The sequence below is a fragment of the Medicago truncatula genome, chromosome 2 (assembly GCF_003473485.1).
Source record: "Medicago truncatula cultivar Jemalong A17 chromosome 2, MtrunA17r5.0-ANR, whole genome shotgun sequence".
NCBI classification, from domain to species: domain Eukaryota; kingdom Viridiplantae; phylum Streptophyta; class Magnoliopsida; order Fabales; family Fabaceae; genus Medicago; species Medicago truncatula.
Genome location: NC_053043.1, coordinates 4,110,528 through 4,134,279, shown reverse-complemented (window position 1 = coordinate 4,134,279; position 23,752 = coordinate 4,110,528). Strand labels below are relative to the sequence as shown.

The window sequence follows — 23,752 nt, the reverse complement described above, 5'->3', positions numbered from 1 at the left end:
TGAGATTTTAATCATTAAAAAAAAGATGGATTTTAAGAAAACAATGATAGTTCATATATTCATTAAAAAAATTACAGTTGATATATTAATTTCGAAATGCACTAAGATTTAGAATTATTTGATATTAAACTAGGCAAAAGTAGTTAAAAAAAAGAAAGTTAATAACTTAATATTGATTTTTAAAACAAAGCATGTTACGAAAGAAAGCGAAAGAAAATTTTGATCGATTCAAATATATATATAGATTTTCACAAATTTTGTCAATTTTTAAAACAAAAGTATATATATAGATTTTCACAAATTTTGTCAATTTTTAAAACAAAGTAAGATCGATTCTAACATATGTAGATTTTTACGAAGATTGATTATAGTTCAATCAGTGTAACCAAAAAAAATTAGGTAAATTCTATGGTACATCCAACATATTTGAGTGTATCGATACATCAATCCTTTAATTTTATAGGTAAATGAGTTGTTTTTTGAAGAAAAATATTATTTTTTATCATTTATAATTATAATGATTAAATCTTATTCATCAAAAGTGTAAACGAAATCATTTTTTTTTTTTATCGCTCATAATAGAGAACTTTGATTATTTTATACGATAATATGTAAAAAAAATTATTATGATTCTTATAAACAATGAATGATGCGTTTTTCTTCTGAAATTATATTTTCTAAAATATAAATGCCGATAAATAACTATTTATTTCATAAAATTGATCGTTAGTTTATAGATTTATGAAGCAGAGTACCGTTACACCCGAATTTACGAGTGTACGGTTGAAGTTCCCAAAAAATTATAGTTCAATTAGCTTTACGATGAAAGGAGTTGAAGAGTTCAAAATCGATAGTTCAACATACTAAAATTTACTATTAAAAAAATTACAATTTTTCTTTTTTAATTTAAACATGATAAACACCAATTTCATAAAAGGTCATAGATTTTATGTTGAGCAAATAAGAGAAATTATATTTGTACAACCATTTTATTATAACTTTTGTATAACTTTCTCTCTCATACACACATTATCTTTTTTTTTTTTTCTCTCTTTATTATTATTGACCAATGAAAAAAGAGAATAATAAGGTTGTCTCAAAAGTTTTACCAAAAAAGAATTGTTGAAATGTTAGTAAGAAAATAAAAGGTCTTAGATGTAAATAAGTTGTACTCGAATCTTTGTGTAAATCTTAGCCTCATTTTATCTATGCGTATCTTAGCCTCATCCATTTCCATGGCTTTTGTCTGATGAGCATGGAAAATACAACATGGGAGCAGAAACTCCAAGCCCTAACACACATCCTAACAAACCCCACAACCACACCAACCCTCCACTCTCAATTCTTCATTGCCACACAAATCCCCTGCTACCTCGAATGGGACTACCCACCAATCCTCTGCTCCAATCCATCTCTTCTCAAAAAATGGGAATTCTCATTCTTCCTCAAAAGGGTCATCACAATGGGCATTCCTAAAACTTCTTGGAGGTCCAAGTGTCCATTCCAGCAACCTCCACCATTGATTCTTGCTGAAGGAGTGGAGGAAGCACAGTGGGGAGTTGAACAAAGGAAGAGTTATGTTAGGAAAAGGCTTGCAAGGAAACCCCTTGGCACAAATGTTAACCCTCTTGTACCTATTTTATTACCTAATATTTTGTTGTTATCACTTATGATATGGAATCCATTTAGCTATCTTGATTGATAATAAATCTTGTATTATGAATTTTCAATTTTCCACTTCCCGTATAAGATTGATTTTTATTTTGGTATTAATTATTTTTTATTTATATATATGACAAAAATTCATGGTGATCCGGTGCGACAGAGATTGAGTCTTGATGGTGGAGGAGAAATGTGTCTACAAGCATATTAGCACTCCAACGCTTAAGCAGCGGCGGAGCCAGGAAATATATCATATCTGGGGTGGGCCAACAAAATTAACTTTAATATATAATAAACATGAAATTTATGTTGTAATAAACGTTGAGCACAAAATTGTTCAATCAAAAAGTAAATTTTATTCATGTTAGTTACAACCAAACATGATCTTAGTTTCTTGAGGTTTGAGGTGTAGAAGTTACCATTTCTTCAATTCTTAAAACTTTAACAGGTTGTGATGTATAAGATATTCTTTGTTCATCTCTTTCACTCCCACAAACTTTCCTTTTAAAAAATGATCAATTTTTCAAAAAATCAAATAATTCCACAAGTCAATAACAATCTAAATTAAAGAAATTAAGCATTATTAAAAGCTTATAAAAGGTAAAAAAAAGAAACTAACAAGTATAAAGAAAAACTTTTGTAGTTAAACATAAACTACAATATGCATAAGTTGAAAAAAAAGCCTTATTATATGCATAAGTTAAACATAAACTACTTCTAAAATGAAGAAAAATTGAACTAAAGTATGCAACATAGATTGAACTACGGTATTAAAAAAAAAGCATTTGCAACAAAAAAGAACAATTCAATAAACACTGACAAAGTGGCATGACATATGCATAAATTACCAACGATCAACAAACGATAACAACAAACAAGAGAATGAGAAAATAATGAAAGAGTAAGAAGAGAATGAGAAGTTTAGTTATCTAATAGAGAAAGTGAAGAGGTTGGGTGGGCCAGTTGGAAAAAAAACAAATCAAGCCAAAGGTATTTTTGTAATTTCTCTCTAGGTAAAAAAAATTGAATTTTTTTTGGGATGGGCCGTGGCCCACCTCAGCCCATGTTGTCCTCCATCACTGCGCTTAAATCTGAATCTGAAAGAAGCAGTTAAGTGCAAAATGTGGTAAAAGTGAAGTGTATCTTGAGGGTGGTGCTGAATCAACCTTATATAGGTGCGAAGGCACATAACAGACTCAACGAGATGCATCACCTTTCTAGGAGGTCGTTGATGATGATCTGGACGGTCGAGGTGGAGTCAATGCGTGTTCTTAGGCGGTGATTTGCATCGGACTTCGTGTACTTCGTCTCTGTGTTCCATCCAGTTTCTTTGGGCTTAGGCTTTATGGGTCTTGCCATTGTGGGCTTATAGCTGGTCTGAAACATTGTCGGTATTTAGTTTCTTTATCTGATCGTCTAATGTCATTCTTTGACAGATTATTGATGACAAATTTCGAAAGTGCACCAAACCGTAGCAAGTAATAAAGTAGTAAGTTATCGCTTCCACATGAATTGTTGTTCAAATATAGGCAACTTATAAACTTATTAATAAAAGTTGTAAAGTTTATGGTTTTGCAGGTTAGAATTGGTTTCACAATAAGAGTGATAGTTGATCGAAAGAAATAAAATGGTTGGTTCAAATGTTAGCGGCGATTGAAATTGGAATTCCTTCTACCTTCTTTGTTAGACCAACACAATATCCCTACTATGTAAGACTTAAGGAACCATAATAAAGCATAGGCTTTTAAGGAAATTCATATGTTCCCATTACATTCAAATCAAGGAAGGTTCCCAATCTATTAACCCTAACCCTAAAATTCAATCATCATAGAACATGACACCTTGTTTGAAAAGCATTGAACGTTCGAAACAAGTGAAAATTAAACTAAGCTTAGATCATAACTGAACAAAAAATTGCATTAATTAAATCTAACAAATAAATATGTCCATCTTAAAATCCCTAATCTTAGAGTGCTTAGTTACTAGTGATAACCGAAAATATATACAAACAAGAAATTACAAAACATACTCTATAAACAAAGAGAGGATGAAAGTCATCTTGCTCCTTGCCTTCACCTTGCACGGTAACATCCTTGAACCCCACAAACAATATTAAATGCAAATAAACAATTATTTCAAAAGGTTCAAGATGTTACGTCATCATTTTCAAAAACATGCATAATTCGGATTTATAAAATCTCGCAGCGGAATACAAACAATATCTTATATATATCAGATAATCCATAATCTCAACAACATGTCTCAAATCTCATAAATATATCAACAACAAGTTCTCACCATAATCCAAAAGTAAATGAAAAATAGAAACTATTGACACGTCATAATGAGCTTAATACTAGACTCCAAGCAATAAGAAAATCGAGGAAGTGTCAAATTAAGCCTCGGGTACGCACATCGTTTCAAGCGTCCTGATCCTGCACGTCTACACCATTTTTCAATGGTGAGACGGTCAACCAAACAAACGCTAGGGGGTAAGATAACGTCCACATAAATATATATACAAGCACATAAATATATATATTCATCATTCCATGAATGGAAAAGAAGTCCTAATTTGAGTGAGTGAGCGCTACAGTAAAGACGAAAATAACAAAAGCGGGAAATATGTATATATATGCTTAATAAGTGTGTGTTTGCTTCATGTTCAAAGGTCATCCACAGTGAGTTGAACTTGAACCTGAAGCTCCAAGTGATAGCTTCAATGTTCAAACACATTGACTCCACACAAACCATAATTGAGGTTTATCAATCATTCAGTTTTATTTTGTAGAAATCAAACTCCTATTATTTTGCTAACTTTGTCATGTAAAACTAGACACACGCACAGACATGAGATTTAGAGTCTGGCAATTTTGTCTGACAGGAACCCAAAATCTATACTTTTTGGTAAAGTCAATTCTGTTAGTGAAACAAAATACACATAATCTTCAATGGATTGAATAAATACCCTTGTGTGTGATTGTGCCTGTTAGTGACGCATTTAATTTTCTGGAAATATTCAATGTCTTTCAACAGGTATGTCACCGTTTCTCAGTTGGATTTCCACACAATTGGAAAAATTATTCAGCTCATAGTTCAGGAAATGAATGTGAACACGTGGATAAAGTTACTGGTTTTGACAACTCAAATACTTCTTCCCACAAGAGAACAGCTGATGAGACCTCACAGGAAGCTGAAGGTAACAACAATATTGTGAGTCTAAGGTTGTCTCTACCACAAGTTGGCGTGATTTATAATGGTGAAAATGGATTCTCAAATCTTGACAACTCAAATGCTTCATCCCACAAAAAAGCAGCTGATGAAACTTTGCAGGAAGATATGGAACCGGAAGGTAATGACAACATTGCGAGTCTTGATTTGTCTCAACTACAGGTTGCCGTGATTTCTAATGGTGAAAATGGAGTCTCAAGTGTTGCTGCAGCTAAAAATAGTCAATCTTTGATGAGGGTATTTGAATTTGGTCCTACCCATGAGCCAGGCAGTGTTAGGTCTCCACTTTACGCAAAGAAATTGGAGTTTGACCAATTATCAAGTGACCACAAGGATAAGAAATGTATCAAGAAGAAGAATGTAGATGATACTGGTAAATTGTGTAGTAGGGTGCTAACAAGAAGCATTGCCAAGAAAAGTCACATTATGCTTATAAAGGATGGGAAAGCTGAAGTAAAATGTTTCACTTCTCCTGTTAGAAGATCTACCATGGTACTAAATTATAAAAAATGAGTTATTTACGATTATTCTGTTGGATTTTGATCCTAACAGAAAAATTATTTGGCTTGCGTTTGAATATATACAGATGTAGTGTTCATAGGATTTGGAGGCCTTTGGAATGTTCAAATTGGTGCTTCAAGAAGCATATTCCATAAGTTTTAGAGTTTGCTTCTTTTATTTACACCCCATTTTTTGGGTTATTGAATTAAGAGTATATATGCACATCTGAACTATTGGGGGATCCGCAACTTCAATCTTGCATTACTAATTGGTGCACTAGTTGGTTACACATTTATACATATTTCTTAGTTCTTCTATCTATTGGTGAATCTGTATCCTATCATATAGGTACTGAACTGGTACGGATCGATCGGTTTAAAGAACAAACGTCTACGTCTTCACAGGCTTGACGCTTGGTGGACTGTGGACTGGTACGGATCGATCGGTTTAAAGAACAAACGTCTACGGTTTAAAGAACAAACGTCTACGCCTTAACAGGCTTGACGCTTGGTGGACTGTGGACTGGTACGGATCGATCGGTTTAAAGAACAAACGTCTACGCCTTCACAGGCTTGACGCTTGGTGGACTGTGGACTGGCATGGGTAGACCATTCCCATTTCATAGTCAAGCCAGCCAACTCAACACGTCTTCAGTCGACATGGGATTGATTGTTCAAGTCAAGCCAACCAGCTCAGCACGTCTTCAGTTGACATGGGATTGATTGTTCAAGTCAAGCCAGCTCAGCACATCTTCAATCGACACGAGATTGATTGTTCAAGTCAAGCCAGCTAGCCAGCTCATCTCATCTTAACTTAATACCACGTGTCCAGTACGGACGATCATCGCGTTTCAGCTCCACGCGTCCAGTACGGAGGAGTTGCTTCCTAGTCCACGCGCGGCCGTACTCAAAGCAGACAACCAATAGGAGGCTCTGGATCACAACTTATTGGGCCTAAAATGATCAGAGAAAGGCCCATTAAGCCAACACTTTGAGAGCTATAAAAAGGGGGAAGTTTAGATGTGATGGGACAGATCCCAGATAGTGAAAAACATTGTATTATTCAGTTACTTCTGTAGAGTGCTCTTGAGACTCCACCTTGGACGTTTCACTGAGCAGCTCACCTGTTGTAATTAACTTGTGTTTACATACGTAAACAGGTACTGTTTTATATTATTTGTTAATGTGGTGTGGTTTCACAAAAATCTCACTGTATTTAGATAAATAAAACTCATTGTTTTGAAATAAAGTATGGCGTGCATTCAAGAAACCATTTGCTTTGGGTCAAAAATAAACATTTTGAATGAAAACAACATTTGACTTCTAAAAATTTGAAACATGATTTATTTAAGGGAGCTTCTACGGTACATCTCGCAAATTGAGGTGGACCGATACTCCGCTTTATAAATTTATAAATTAATGATCATTTTATAAAATAAATTGTTATTTGTCATTATTTATATTTCAGAAAACACCATCTCATGAGAAAAAAACACAATTTCATTGTTTATATGAATTATATTAAATTTTTAACATTTTCTCATAAAAAATAATCAATATTCTTTATTATGAGCAATAAAAATTCAAAAAAAGTAAATTTTATTTCATCGACGCTTTCGGTAAATAAGATTTAATTATTATAATTGTCAATGATAGAAAATAATTATTTTTTCTTCAAAAAACAATCAATTTAATTATTAATTTAATGTTTGGTGTACCGGTACACTCAAAATGTTGGATGTACCATAGAATTTGCCTTTATTTAATATGGTCACGCTAACAAGTGCTTCTAGAGACTCTTTAAGATTTCAAATTTTAAATTATTTTTTAAAAAGTTAAATGCTAATATTTTCACTGTATCGGATACACAAAAATAGAACAAAAATTCCAACCTACTTAATTATATATAAATAGATTTTTTATTAATTTTACAACTATTCAGATTTTTTTAACTAAAATATGAATAACTTTTTACTAATCAAACTAGTTTTCTTATTTTGAATAAAAAAAAAAACTAGTTTTCTTATTTATTTAATGCTATGGATTTAACAGTCTAGCCATTTATCCTTTTCTTTATGGTATATACTTTACACTAAATCAGTGACACAACTTCACACTTTTGTTGTTTTGATCCATAATTATATATGCATCTTCTTCTCCCACTTTCTTGTAGGATAGTAAACAAACGTAGAGTAGCTTTTTTGACTTGAATTTCTGCTTTTTAGATTGTTCATCCCGCACTGCTTGTCCCCTGGCTACTCCTAGTTACTCCATCCTTTTACATTAGGGGTGTAATTTAGGATACGGATATAGTTTGACTTATTTTAACGTTGGGTTCGGATCTTCATCAATAAAATTTTAATTATAAAAAAAACTGAAAGGTCTCGTAACCAACTCCATTTTTTAGCCTAAAAATCATCTCACTATATAAACTCTTTCGCATATTTTTCTTTTATATGTTACTCAACTCTAATACTAGTAGAAAAATCAAGCAGTATGATAAATTGTTTTTAAAATTTTAAAATACTATTGGAGTTACTATTAGGCAACCTATAATAAGACCATTTTTATTTATTGTATATGGCTATAATGCAATTGCAATCAATTTGGTTAGATGTTGATCCACGGCTAGCTTACCTGCTCCTCCCTTTAGTTACCTACATCAACAAAATTTAGTAGCACGACCACTCCCTATTTACTTTCCACATGGGTGCCCAAAAGTAGGTTTCACATGTGACAAACAATTTTAATTGCACCGTAAAGATGTGATGTGTACCAAAACAAGTTGGTACTACTACTTAGCAACAAAGTAAATTAACCTAACCACACACAGTAGTTCTAGATTAAAAGTAATAATTCTACTCCACCAAAGTTAGTAAACACCTCACACAGTCAAAATTTTGTTTTGAGCCATGCCAAATGTAAACACATTGCACTTGGATTTGGACCGAATACCAAATTATATTTGATTTAGGTTAAGTAAATGTCCTAAAATCACATGTTAAGGAGCATTAAGAGTGATGTACCAAAGTCAAAAGTTTAAATGACCGAAACTATGGCACTTAAGCATGATTTGAATACCGTCACTCACTCAACGTATAATATAAGGCATGGAGGCCACATGTGTTGTGCACAAAATATTAATGTCGTTATTTTCGTGTCCCACCAACTACTCTCTCCTCAATCCACGCATAATTACTCGCTAGCTCTTTCCCCATCTTGCTCTCGTTTTCACTCTACTTTTCCACCTTATCTTCTTCCAACTCCGGAAACTAAAACATGCACTGTTACCCTAAATCAATTCGATAAATGTGGTGTCATTTAGTTTGGACCCATAAAGTTTTGGTCTAAGATGGATCAATTTTTTTTTAACCTTTAGATTGAATCAATAACCAATTCTTATCATGGTCCATCCACATCAAATACAATCCATCAATACATAATAAAATGTAAATGACATAAAAGAACATTTGTAATTCATAATAAAATGTAAATCAATTAATATTTAAGATATTTAATAATTTAAATTAATCAATTTAATATATATTTTACAAATTAATAAATTAATTTTTTAATTTTTTGGTCAATATACTTAATTAATTTCTTTTGATTAAATTATATTTTTAATTTAATTCATTTCAATTTTTATATTTCATTTCAATTAAATAAATTATTTTCAGTTTTTTTTTTATAATATTTCAGTTTTAAGATTTATTTTACGTGTATCAGATTTTTTTCATTAATATTTAAGTATACAATTTTATTTTAAAAACAAAACAAAAAATAAGAAACCCATAAGATTAAAAACAAAAATATTAAAGAAAGAACAACAACAATTCAAAAAGAAGTTATTTAATAACATAAGCAACAACAACTAGATTTTTTTTTCGTAAAAAAAAAACCAATTGAATACTTATTTAATTCATGTTACTTATTTTTTTAAGAAATTTAATTCATATCCCTTCAAAACAAAATAAATTAATTTATATATTACTTATAAACTCGATTAATATAAAGTGCCGTAAGAAAAAGACTACTTGTATTGCTAAATAAAAAAAAATATGTGACAATAAAAAAGTAGAGAGATTAAATGAGAGTTATAGAGAAGATGGGTGATAAAACTTATTTTGTCAAAACTCTCTCGACGTGTGTAAATGGAAGTTTAATACTTACTTCGTTTATAGGCGGAAAAAAAAATCATATTTTTTACGATTGATTTTAAAATGTAGTTACAAAGTTGATTTATATAATAATACAATAAGTTCTTATTAGATGTCGTGCAAAACTAATTTGCAAAAAAAAAAGTACATCCTCATGAAACTTTATACATGATTAGTGATTACTATGCTACAAAAACTAAAATGTGATCTATGATCTACCCCAAAATCAAAAGACTAAAATGTGAAAGCTGATTTTGGCATCTCTATTAATTTTTGTTGACATTGGCATCTCTATTATTAACCTTAGTCAATAGGTCAAGTGTACCATGCGCATCACATCCATCTATTTTATAACCTTTTTTTTTTTTTTTTTGTAAAACCTAGAATTTTAAGGGAAAAGCTTCCTCAACTTTGTAATTTTGTAACTTTCTAGTATTTTGCTAAAGAAAACTTTTGAAGTGAATAGAGTTGGGTACTCCAATCATTTTAGGCATCCTTTATGACATTTGATAGCACAGTTAATATACTTTAGTGAGATAATTTATGGGCCGCTGGATATGAATATAGATTGGATAGAAAAGTTAACTTGTACTGGAATCCAACAACAGCAAAACTACAACCTATGAATGCAATGGCTGCATCATCATATATGGTGCAACTACCAATCAACAATGTGGCTTTACTTGCAACAAAGGAAAAATGAAATACTCTCATTAACTGCGTAGCTATCTTTGGATACGGCTGCAAGAAAGCTATGAATCAATCAAGTAACTAAACATTTGAACAACAAGATTAGAAATTTAAAGGCTTAAACAAACTATTCACCTCATAAGTTTGTAAAAGTAGCGATTTTGACCTCCATATTTAGGGAAATATATTCTTTTGACCTCTAACATAAGGGGAATATGCTCTTTTGACACCTTATATTTACAAAAAGTTGCGATTATGACCCCTTTTTAGGAACACGTGGCGTCTTCTCAGCAATTTTGGGACGAAATGGGTCAAAATTGTTTTTTTTGCTAGGGGTCAAAATCACAATTTTTTAAAAGTTAAGGTGTCAAAAATGCACTTAAGCCAAATTTAAAATGGCATGATATGACTTTCCATATAGATACAAAGCATAGAGTTCTCGATGATATATAAAATAATTGATATTTGAACATCAAAATACAGAGACGTCGTCTGCTTCATCATATGTGTTTAGTTTTGTCAACTTTATATTTTTCATCTTCTATAGTTTACGCACATTTTTTTTAGAGAAGTTTACGCACATTTTAAAAGTATACACAAATCAAATGACATTGTATTTGACATCAACATTTTTATGTTCAAAAACCATTTCTTTATATAAAATACATGGCTAAATTGTATTTTTGGTCCCTTAACTATTTAGGTAGTATCGCTTTGATCCCTTAATTAAAATTCGATTTATTTTGGTTCCTTAACTTCTCTCCGTTATACATTTGGGTCCTTTCCGTTAGTTTTAATTCAAAAACGTTAGATTTTCTTCATTTTCTTTTGGAATTTTTCTGGAATTCTTGTTGTTGAAGGTTGATGGAGATGATATGAAGATGAAAAAGAGGAGAAGGAGATGAAGGAAACCCAACATTTTTGAATTAAAACTAACGGAAAGGACCAAAATGTATAACAGAGAGAAGTTAAGATACCAAAATAAATCGAATTTTAATTAAGGGACCAAAGCGATACTACCTAAATAGTTAAGGGACCAAAAATGCAATTTAGCCAAAATACATGAAACAAAAAAAGAGTTGGATCTTTTTTATGAATTCAGGGTTCACAATTCTAGATACATCCTCATAACGATAACCAAAATTAAATTTATGATTGTATCTTTAAAAGACTCAAGTATTTGTTAATCATAACATATTATGTTTAATTAGTATGGAGAAATATCCATTTAAATAAACAAATTTTTCTCTTGCACATGGACCACAATCATCCAACTTGACTCTTTGGTACAATTTCACACCTAATTCTTGGAAAAAAAATTAAAAGAGAGAGGAAAAGAAAGGGAAGGTTTAAGAAAATTCTATAAAAGACACTTGAAACCATCACACCTTTGCATCACTATACCTACTTCAAAACCAAATCCCCTCTTCCCTCTTTCACAATGGCCACATTCTCAAACTACATTTTTTTCCTCCTCTTAACAACTCTTTTGTTGCCTCTACAAACTATAGCTAGAGAGAGTGAATTCTTCAGCAAAGTCACTCATTTCAACAAAGAAACAAAAGTTCCCAACAAAGAAGAATCCCCAGTTACAAACAAACCTGAGGAGCAACCACCTTTCATCCCTCAGACACAAAATAGCTATGGCTTATATGGCCATGACTCTGATCACATTCCTTCCACCGCCGCCACGACATCCACCACCAATTCTAACTTTGAAGAGACAAGCAATTACCCCAACAATAACAAGTACTACAACAATGATGCATATAACACAAAGTATTACAACAAAGACACTTTTGGAAATAACCAAAATGAGTTGAGTGACACAAAATACAATGAAGAAGGTTACAACTCCATGATGGAAAAACAAAACAACAACCAAGAGTATTACTTCAACAACAACAATGCTGCAAATGAAAGATCATTCCACAGCAATAATTATAATAATTATAATGCTCAGAATAACAGGTACAATGGTGAGAAACAAGGGATGAGTGACACAAGATTTTTGGAAGGTGGAAAATATTTCTATGATGTTAACTATGAAAAGTACAATCCAACAATGTATGGTGATTCATCTAGAGGAGTGAACAACAATAATAACTGGTACAACAATAATAATAACTATGGTAACAACAATGAGTACCAGAATAACCATGGCAACTACAATGGTTACAAGAACCAAGAGGAGTTGAAAAATGAACAACATGAGTTTGATGTTGAACCATAAGAATTTGATTTTATATCATTAGCAAAGTGAAGAATTCGCTTTACTTTTGAAGTGTTCTCTGTGTGAGTGTGTTCTATGTTTCAATGTGCTTTGGATTTAAAAATCATAAAGGTAATTAAAAGATACATAAGCTAATTAATTATATATTAAGGTATTTGTTTTTTTGTTTTACTTTAGTTGTAATTCTATACGGTCTTGTTTCTGGTATTGCAATGTCTGTTATGATTTAGATATAAGCCATGAAGTGCAAGAGCATGAGTGATTTTTTGCTTATTACCTATAAATAAGTTGTATTTTGTGTTTTTGCTTATGGATTTATATTATTTTTCCATTTTTATTAAGTTGTACAATTTTTTCTTTGTTGTTTTTTTCTTGAGAAGAAAATTAAGCAGCGCAATTTGAGGAGAGACTAGAAAAGAGTTCAACTTCAAGACAATTTTAAAATCCTACCTACCCACAACATCAGAGATACCATTTTTAAACATTGTGAGGGAACATACATTACTATATTCTTTAGGTGATGTATAATTATAACCTTAAACCATTTTGCTTCATACATGTTATTTGATAAATTGTGTTGTGAGGGAACATACATTAATTATTATTTTCTATTGTCCCATTAAAACCTACTATATATATATCCCCCTTTCACTTAAAATTGTTCAGTCCATCATTGGAGTTCTAACTAATTATCGATTGATGCTATAATTTGAAGTGTGTGTGTGTTTTACTGATAGAGGATATTAAAAGTCTTAATGTAGTGTGATTAAGAATGAATAAATCATTCTCTTGTAAAAAAAATAATAATAATGAATAAATCATTCATTTAGTTATCAAACTATTGCTTTCTCTCCAATTTAGTTCCTAAACCATACAAACTACATATCCAAAAAAAAAAAGTTAGTCTTTAAAATATACTCCCCGTCTTTAAATATAAGCAAAATTGATGTATGTCGTTCATAATATAGACTACATACATCATTAAATGAATGAACCTAAAAAGTCAATTTTACTTATATTTAAAAACGGAGGGAGTATTAAATAGATCTATTTAATTTCTACTATTAAATTATTGTGGACTAAATTGATAAATTTTATATATATTAGAGACTGCTTATTATATTTATATTTTTATTAATTAAATTGGAGTGACAATGGTAGTTTAGAGGTTAAATTGATGGAGGTTCGATTCAAGTTAAATTATTTAGATTCCAAGAGAGTGTGAGAAGTTGAATTTTAAAAGTGTTAGGTTTCATATGAAAGAAATTGGTAACCTAACACCTCCGGCAATTAAAAGATATCTCACTGTCACCAAATGGGTTGGAATAGCCATAGTTGCTTGACAATTATACCGACGGTTGTTTAATAGATTTTTCAAATTGTTTAACTGATCAGGTCGTAACATCTAATTGATTTTTGTGTGTATAAACTTCGAGTAATAACTTTTAAACGAGCTTATAGGCTATAAGTTAAAAGCTGATAAAAGTGTCTTACCAAACCGTCTCTTATATGTTCTAGAAGGAAGTTCGTTGAGGAATTTTTTTAGGGTACAGTTTTAAGAGCACTTTTAACAGATTGTTTTTGCTTGCTAATAGACTTAATTAGTATTATGAGTTTAACTCAGTTGATAGACATTGTATAATATATACAAGAGTCAGGTTCGAACTTCAAACATCCTATTTATTCACTTTAAAATATAAATTTATAGTCACTAAATTATTGAAAGAAAAAAAACTCAACTCCCAATTATTGGCCAATGAAAAAGAGTTGTTAATGGAAAAAAAAAAAAACATTCTATAGAGATTTTCTCTCTCCAATCTCCAAGAAGCCCCGGCCATTCAAATTAGAAAGAAAATGTTGTAAATGAGATAATCATGATTAAAAAAAATTGATTAAAGAAATATGAGTATTTTTAAAATATAATGATACAAAGTTATTAACAAAATTTATTTACTAAACTTTTTTTAGAGGTATTGAATTGGGTGATTAAAGGACTATTGCATATTGGCTCGATTGTTAAGCTACAATCACTTTTGAATTCAAAATTTTGTAATTAATTTGGAATCAGATAAAGGAGAAATACCATGCTCATAAAACACCATTGTTCATGTGTGCGAATACTTCTATATACTTAATTTTGATACTCAATTTTCTCAGAACATCTCTTATTTCTATTCCACCTGATTCCATAACATATGAATATTACCATTTGTATCACACCAGCCCTTTCATTAATAATATGTTCCAACACTTAAATCGGATATGGCTAAGGCATATGAGCGTATTGAATGAGAATTTCCATGGCTTTTTCCCAAAAGTGGCAATCACTTAATTTTTTTTTTGAAAAAAACAAAACGATATTCATTCATTCAAATCGATAGATTACATACAAACATCGCTAAAAACGTAAAGGGTGAATCTGCGAACAAACTCACAACACCAAGTTAATATCATACAACGGCAAAATGCCTACAAATAATATGATAAAACTTAAGTCACCGAAATACCATGCTTCCGGATCTGACGTCCAAATCATTGGTTGAATTTGTAATTGACTGATGTAGTGTTGGAACAAAATGTGTTTCACAATGAACCTTATTAAGTTTTGATGATAACAAGGTATTAAAAATTGTCAATTGGTTATTACTAATAATTGTTCAAGTGTACAGGACCAAAGGCTACTCAAGTTATTTCAATAGGTCTTGGAAGAACAATGGAAAGAAAAAGAAATTCTGAGCATCTGAAGAAAACTGCTTCTGAAGAGATGACGTCATCAGAAGCAGAAGGTCATCAGAAGCAAAAGTTTTCATCAGAAGCAATATCTTCACCAGAAGCTATGTTTGATCCTTTAATCAAACTAAAGATTCAAAGTAGCTGATTTTCAATTCAGTCTTATCAAAGAAGAACGAAGAATTGAAAGGGAGGTATCAACGGATATATGGATAGCACTGAGCACTTGTCTCTCATTAATAGAGTTGACAAAGTACAAGTGTACAACCACTACCTCCACTACTCTGTTTTCTGTCTACGCTACAAGACAAAACAACAGCCATGCCTGCAGAATTTGTACACTCAAGATGGGAATGAATTTGAAGTTTATTCTTCAAAGGACTACACCCAAATCAGGCAAAGGATCACTGGTGGATAATCAAAGGATTTCAACGTCTCTTTCACGCCTCTATATAAAGGAGTGAAGACTTGAAGATTGTAGACAGAGATACATAAGTTCAAAAGCGCCAAAACTCTGTCAATTTGATTCTACAAAGCACACTGAATTTCTGCACTGATTTGATACATCTTAGAAATTCAAAGTCTAGAGTCTTTTCTGTATTGTATTGTGAACACCACTGATTGAATATCAAGTGTTCAATTCAAACTCAATTCTCTGTATTTTTGTTTGATTAGAAGTCTCTTGCCTGCGTGCTTGAGCATTAGAAGTCTCTTGCTTAGTGCTTGAGCATTGGAAGACTCTTGCGTGTGTGCTTGAGCATTTTTGTGAAGTCTCATACTTAGAAAGTATTGAGCAGTTGTAATCTTTGTGATTATAGTGAAATCTCCTTGGAAGTGCAAGGGGGACTGGACTACTTCCGTGTTGTGGAAGGAACCAGGATAACTGCTTGTGTCTTTGTCTTTCTTTTCTCTGCTCTGTTCTTTTCCGCTGCAATCTGACTCTGATCATTTCATCAGAAGCAATCAAACTGCTTCTGAAGTTTTATCAGAAGAAGTATTTTTTAAGAGAAAAAGAAAACACAATTCAACCCCCCCCCCCCCCCCCCCCCCCTCTTGTGTTTTTCACCTTCATGTAGATCTTTCAATAGGAACTGAACAAACACCACGACAAAACGCAAAATCAAACGCCGCACAAGACAACGAACAACACAACGCCGCACTTAGACGACGAAATTACAAAAAACACAAAAGGAAAAACTTGATAGATGTGAAAACCACTTATTTAGATTGAAAGAAAAGGGGAAAAAAGATGTAGATGGGTGATTCTAGGTCAAAAAATGACCTAAAGCCACCCTTCCTCGATGAAGGAAAGAGAAAGAAAGTTTAGAGAGAAGTTGGAGTTTCTCCCACTAAAAAACTAGGGCCATCTTGACAAGTTTCTAGCTACCTAATTTAATATCACTTAATTTTAAATGTATATCTTTCATATCTTTTTTTTTTTCTTCTTAACGAAAGTCCTTGTTTTAATTTTTCATGTGAACATGGTCTTCGCCAAGAAGACCCTTTATCACATTTCCATTTTTTTTTTTTTTTATGGAGAGGAATTTTCGGATCTTTTGATCAAAGCTCAAGAGGATAATGTTTTACATGGTATCTGAATTGCTAGAGGGGTTTTTGTAGGAAAGTCAAAACAACAAGTATTCAACTTTTCCCAAGATATGGGGTGGAAGAAACTAAAAGGGTGGAAATGAAACTTCTTACCTTTTTCAGCGGGGAAGGTCCTTATTAAAGCAGTTATTTAAGTCATTCCTACTTATGTCATGAGTTTTTTAAAGCTTCCGGATAGCTTTTGCGACCACATTGAAAGCATGATTTGTAAATTTTGATGGTGATGCAAACAAGATGAATAAAAAGTACATTAAATTGCTTGGAATACGTTATGTGTAGCTAAGCAAGGTTGGCGGATTTTGCAGAATGAAGAAATCTTATTGAGCACATGTTTTAAAGGAAGGTAATTTTCAAGAAATAATTTTCTTCAAACATCATTATGATATAACCCAGGCTTTACTTGGAGAAGCATCCTACAAGCAAGACATAAAGTTATTGATCATTCCGGAATGTGGTAGTTCGATGGCCAAAATATTAGAATTTGGAACGAGTAATAGTAGTAACCAAAACACTCTGTTTTTAACATTTATCATTTTATTGAATGCAATTTATGTTGATCTCACTATTTTATATGAAATTCATTTTAAAAATATGAAAGATACGGTTAATTTTATCCAATAAAATATTGAAGGCTAAAAAAATGTTAAAAAAACATGTTCATAGCACACATCACAATCCCAGAACATGATTTTCAGTTGCATGTTACAAAAGGCATACAAACCACCAACAATAACAGTGAAGTAACGTATCAGTCGTTTTCCAATCTTCGCCAATCAATGGAGGTCGAAACTACTTCAAAAATCAAACGCATTAAACATTTTTCCCAACGCTAAATTATGTAACAAGTGCCATGAGTTATTTTTTTTAGGGAAGGTAGAAACTACTTCAAAAATCAAACACATTAACCATTTAAATACAGTCTTGAGAATGCATGGTTGCACTTAGATGATACTCGTTCACACAATAAATTGATTAACAATTAACTCTCTTTTTTTTCTTCCTACATATACCTTGTATATGAATTGAATATATTTTATATTAAGCAATTGGGGTTGACTATAGTCAAAGTAGTCAAGTGTCATAGTAGTGTAAATATTTTTTTAAGTATAATTTGAGTCTAAAGTCTATATTGTCTTGGACTGAGATATTATACTCTTATCTTATATTTTTATTAAAAGAAATTTTTTTTGACGAACTAAAGTTTAAATTTCAACTTAAAGGTATGTACACATTTAATCCTCAAGAACCTCAAAAGAAAAAACTAAAATATTTTTTTTCTAAAGAAAGATTCACTCTAATGTCCATGAAAGAATTAACCAACTACATATTGATCCAAGTGGTAAGAGATTTGACTCTTTAAACAAGTGGTCTTGAATTTGATTATTGACTCGAGTTTTAACTATAAGAAGAAGAAAGAAAAAAAGGAAGAACCCAAATTTTGTGTCCAACAAACTCCCTTATAGATATCAATCATTATTAAATTAAAGTGGAAATTTCTTACCTATAACTTTATAGAGCAATGATATTTGTCCATCCATTTAATAACAATTTTGGTGACAACCTTGTTTTTCTCTCTGATTATTGGTCAAAAAGCAATGGAGAGGGAAAAAATAAGAGAGGATAACAACATCACGTGAGTACGAGAGAGAAAGTTGTTCAAAAATCATTGTATAAACAGAAATGATAAATGGACATAAATTTGATGACACAATACAGACACCGTATACACTGTTTATACATACACAAACTTTTTAATTGTTTTTTTTCTGTTCCTTCCTTTCCCTGTACGTGGTTGCAACCCTTTTTTTTCCCTTCCCTGCACACTATAGAACAAATCTCTTGTGTATCAAACTCGTACGGTGTTTAACAATGGCAGATCTCATCCATTCCAACACCGCCGTAATCGTCTCCGTTGAAGAAATGACTGGCGACGACGTCTCCGTTACCAACGCTGGTGAATACGACCAGATTCCGAATGGAGAGAGTGAGAACGCACGGTTTTCCATGATGATGGCCGGTGACGTACCTCAAACGGACGTCGGGGGAGAGAAGACAGGTGAGGCGAAAACTCAGATTACAAAGGAGGAGGAAACTCAGATTGCAGCAACAAACTCATATTATCGCAGTGTCGCGGCGGTGATCGGTGGCTGGTTGGCGGTGTTGATTAAGGACGAAGTGTGGTGAAGAAATGATTTGAACAGTGTCGTGACGGGGAGAGTACTCGGAGAGAGAGAGAGAGAGAGAGGAAAGAGATTGAAGGTGGGGAGAAGCCACAAATCTGAATTTTAATGAGGGGAAATTACAAAACTATCCCTAATGTCGTTTTTGTGTTTGTATTTTGTGTCCATTTATCATTCCCGTTGTATAAATATCATTTCTCAACTTTACAACATGGTACCAAAAAAAAAAGTTACATTACAAGTTACAACACTTCTCTTGTGTCGCTCACCAATAATAAAACATCAAACTCATATATCTTCCATCTAATCATAAGTTACTCTTAAATTTACTAATCAAAATTTGGATTATATAGGCAAAAACAAAAGCTCTAATTTTTGAGCTACTAATACTTTGCAGTTCAAGTGGGACCATACTCTTAAATGTATAATGTAGAAAGAAGGAAACAAGTTAGGAGACACGTAAATAAATTCACCATCGGTTTCTCCAAAACATTTGTTTCAGTTCTGTGATCATCATTTTCCCATCAGTTTCTCAGGGAGGCAGAGACACCATGGTTACAGAGGTAATAATTCCATGCTTAACTTGTTTTTTTTTCCACACAAATAAGAACAAAAATATTCTCACACTACTACGATTTCTTTCTCCATTTTCTTTTGCCATTCAGCATCTCTTGTTGTTGTCCATTCTATTTTGAGCTGGTTTATCAGATGTTTTTCACTGTTTTGTCAGTGAAAGATCATGACATTTTTTTGGGTCTGTTTAATACTATTCATTCATAAATGTCAATGTTTTTGGACTATTAATAGTTTAAAGTTGAAAGGAAATTGAACTTTTCTTGTGCCTCTTGCTTTTCTCTATGTGAATGCTTAATTCCTTATGTTATATGTTAGTAAAACTTATAAGAAGTGAGTGAAGTCTTTCATCTATTTCATGAATTAATCAGTTTGCAAGGTAGAGATTATATGTTTTTCTATCATGTTAAACTGTCGGTAGGCTCTCTTGCATGTCAAATTTTATGAAATAAATTCATCCTATGATGTATGTTTTTAATTTATTTTGTTGATAGAAAAATATTATTTTAATTGTTACATTAACATCAGCTAAATTTGTATTTTTCAAATGGATTGATATAAAGAACAAAAACAAAACAAAAAAACTGTTGAATAATGTGTACTATTTTTGTATTTTTTTTTTCATTTGGACTAACATAAAAATGAAAAGACCCCATTAATGTTCTTTGCTAGGATCACAATAAATAATAGTACTAGTTGCTAATTCAGTGGTATCATGAATTAACATTTCATTAAAATCCATCAGAGTTTTGGTGTGCTGAGCTGAATTGTTTCTAAGAATGTAATGTAACTTGAACTATCATATCAATCCTAATAATATCAACATGTCCTATTTTTTTAATGTAGTACAGAAAATGGGGTGAAAAAAATGCTGGTCCTTTATCTAGATGATCATTATTTGACAGTTTTGGTACCTAAGAGTTACATAGCCAGAATAGATAGTTCATTTTGAGCATAAGTAGGAGGGTCCCTCAATCATATATTAAATTTTTATCTTACCATTGTCTATATTTATAGACTTAATTGCACTTTTTGCCCCCTATCTTTTCAAAAGTTGCGATTTTGATCCCCTAATTAATTAAAATACAAAACAGCCCCTTATATATTGATCTTTGGCAGTTTTGGCCCTCAATACCACTTTTGACTTAGTCATCCAGCCATATTTATATAAATACATTGATAGGTCTAAGTGAGCTTCACTTTATGTGGGCCAAATCCAAAGTAGGAGGGAACTAAATAACAAATTGTTTTAGTTGTACAGCAGGAGTGATCTGAAAAATATCTAGATGAATGATTGGATTTTTCAAACATACACACTAATTATTATGCTGAGTATTTAACATCCATCAGTTTCTCTCAGTGATGTTTCACCTAATGGTTTTGGAATATTTTTCTTTTACCATTTCATAGTGGAAAAGAAACCTCAATTAGGCATAATGCTGATTAAAAGAATTAGTGTAACTAGGAGAAACAAACAATTAAATTGGTTGGTACAATTAGCCTTATGTAATTAATTACACTTGAAAGCTTTAGTATGAAAGGTTCTTTAAATGAGTATAGGAACAAGGATTAATTTGTGACTGTATATTACTCTGATGGAAACTAAAAGTGGAACCTAGTTGATGTACACATGCAAGAGTTGTCTTAACTCTTCTTAACCTTGCAATTTTTAGACAAAGTCACACAAAATATCTTACCAACTTGATCCATATTATGGACACTCTTGTTGTGATTAAGGTGCTGATTCTTTATCCACCTACATACATATTTATTGAAATTGTTAATGTATTGCTTAAAACAATTACTGTCATGTCTTCTCAGAATGATGAAATGGTTATTGGATGGCCACTTGGTCTTAGCTTCTTGAATATCAGACTTAGAGTTGTGGAAGCTTCTTCAATGAAACCATATCAATTGCACATGCCATCCACTAGTTTCTCTTCATTTTCAACCTCTAACCTTGATACTGAGGTGTTGTGTTCTTATTCCTTTCTCAACTTTGGTTCTACATAATGCTCATTGCCATAAAATGAATAGTGAATACCACTTAGTAACATAAACACTATTTGTTGATAACATTAAAGATTTAGTTTCACCTCCAACTGTCCAAGGCAAATGTACTTCTTGTAAAGTGACTATCAACTACTAATAGGCGGGTTCTACTATGGACCACAATGGATCGGTACTTAAAAATCACTTGAAACTCTAACGACAATCATCGATGACGCTCCTGAGATGTAGATGTTCACGGTCCTCCTCCTTATTCTTACGACTGAGACGATGACCTGATAATTGTCGATTCAACAAAAACAAGGAAAAACAAATATGAATTCGTTTCCCATTGTTTTTGTCGAACCAACACCAATCAAGTCATCATCTCATCCATGAATAGAGAAAGATGATCGTCCTTCTACTTTCAGAAGGCAGTGTTTGTCGTTGTTTGAGTTTCAAACGATTTTCAAATACCAGTCTATGGTTGAGACTTCAAAGAATATGTTATTTTCACTTTTATGTGCAAATCTATGAACACTTTATGTTTTATTTATATGCTTGTAAGCTTGTCTCCTGCTTACAATTTATTCTACTTCTTCTTTTGTGGCCACAACCAGTCTACAGCATCTTTCTTCAAAGACAACAGTGTATCCCTTGCACAGTTGATTGGATTTAGATCAGGAGACAGAGAACGAATGTACTTCCCCAACTCATTAAGGTTTGAAGAAAGAAACAAGAAATTAGAGAAGGGTTCTTGTTCTCATGACTCCAAAGTACAAGGGAGGGACATGTCTAGAGTCATATGCATACCCGTACTTCTTGATACACTGCTAAAGATTAGAAACAGTAAGAAGAGTTCAAGGAACAAGGATGACATGAGTAATACGTTTGAGACTAGAAATTCATAATTCTTGCAAAATTCGCTACGGATTTCTAGTCATCTCAGCTTGATTTTGTCACATAATTATCCGTTGTAAGTTGTAACTTTCTCAGGTTCCTTGCAACTTGGATTTAGTTCATATATATATATATGGTAATGGCCTTATTTTGTTTTGACATTTTTTCTTAGAATTTCATTGGTATACATGATACATTGTTATTAACTTATCTTAAAGTTTGTTAAACTGACAATTAATCATGATTGTCGTATTATTAAAAATATTTAGTATTATCATAATCACTTTACAAGTTACATAAGATGATTTATAATTTATTTATTTTTTGAGAGAGGGTGATCTATAATTTGTTGACAGCAAATTGTGAATCAAAATTAAACTATTTTACTTGAGTATATTGTCCTATAGTTTCTATTTTGTGCTCTTTGTTGTTTCGCCCTTTAAATTTGGGAAATTTGGGTTGGTTGGAAAGGTTTTTAACTCAAGCAATTTTCAAGCTAAAATATGAAAATTACAAAACGAAATTTGAAATTTAATTTTGAACTATTAAATTTAGCTTTAGCATTAAGGAGACAATTAGATGAATAATTTAATTAATTATATATTTAATAAGCAGAATCAAGTGTTTGAGTTGAATTGGTTAATGAACTCTAGTTAAAGTGGAATAAGTCAAGATATTCAAGTTTAAACCTTGACTTGAACGTATTTAACTAGAATTTACTTACTTTTCGTCGAACTTTGAATTTCTATGACCAGTTTTCCATTTCTGAGATGGGAGGAAAAAAATACTCCCTCCGTTCTAATTTATAAGCAAAAAACACTACTTCACACTTATTAAGAAAACTAACACTTAGTGATTTGAGGTATAATTTTTTGTGTTCTCCTTGGAATAAGTTTCATGGAAAGATGTAAAAATAATTCTCAATGGTTAAAAATTATGGAAAAAACAAAAAGGAGAACAAATTGAATGCAACTTGCATTTAATTTTACATTGAAAAAGATGATTTATTTGAAAAAAATATAATAATAGCATAAAAGTTGGTTTTTCTTGCTTATATTTTGAGACAAAGAAAATGAGATTTTATTACTTATATTTTAGGACGGAGGGAGTAGACAATAAGCATTTATTATACACACACAAACATGATATTTTTTTTCTCGGTTAAAGTTCTAGTTGCTTAAATTAAACACACGAGTGAAAAGAATAAGCGTGTTGCAGTTAAAGTTCTAGTTGCAAAAATTAAACACACCAGTAAAAAGAAGAAGTGTATTGCAGATATGAACATGCGCCTCCAAA

At 31.8% G+C, this 23,752-nt stretch overlaps 3 protein-coding genes across 4 annotated transcripts; all 3 read left to right on the top strand.

Annotated features, from left to right (window-relative positions):
- Positions 1–1,156: 1,156 nt before the first annotated feature.
- Positions 1,157–1,737, top strand: LOC11438840 (uncharacterized). The gene has a single exon (XM_003593590.3). It carries the CDS (start codon positions 1,250–1,252, stop codon positions 1,700–1,702), a length of 453 nt encoding a protein of 150 aa, XP_003593638.2. The 5' UTR covers positions 1,157–1,249; the 3' UTR covers positions 1,703–1,737.
- A 9,886-nt stretch (positions 1,738–11,623) lies between these two features.
- Positions 11,624–12,817, top strand: LOC11441269 (protein E6). The gene has a single exon (XM_003593587.4). It carries the CDS (start codon positions 11,685–11,687, stop codon positions 12,474–12,476), a length of 792 nt encoding a protein of 263 aa, XP_003593635.1. The 5' UTR covers positions 11,624–11,684; the 3' UTR covers positions 12,477–12,817.
- A 6,583-nt stretch (positions 12,818–19,400) lies between these two features.
- On the top strand, positions 19,401–22,615 carry LOC11446067 (uncharacterized). 2 transcript variants are annotated; one of them, XM_024776314.2, is made up of 3 exons: positions 19,401–19,557; positions 21,389–21,538; positions 22,177–22,615. In XM_024776314.2, the coding sequence occupies exons 1-3, from the start codon at positions 19,546–19,548 to the stop codon at positions 22,465–22,467; spliced, it is 453 nt and encodes a 150-aa protein (XP_024632082.1). In that variant the 5' UTR covers positions 19,401–19,545; the 3' UTR covers positions 22,468–22,615. The 2 variants fall into 2 exon arrangements, with proteins under 2 accessions (XP_024632082.1, XP_003593633.1); XM_003593585.3 differs by lacking the exon at positions 19,401–19,557 and having other exon boundaries at positions 20,694–21,538.
- Positions 22,616–23,752: the final 1,137 nt, after the last annotated feature.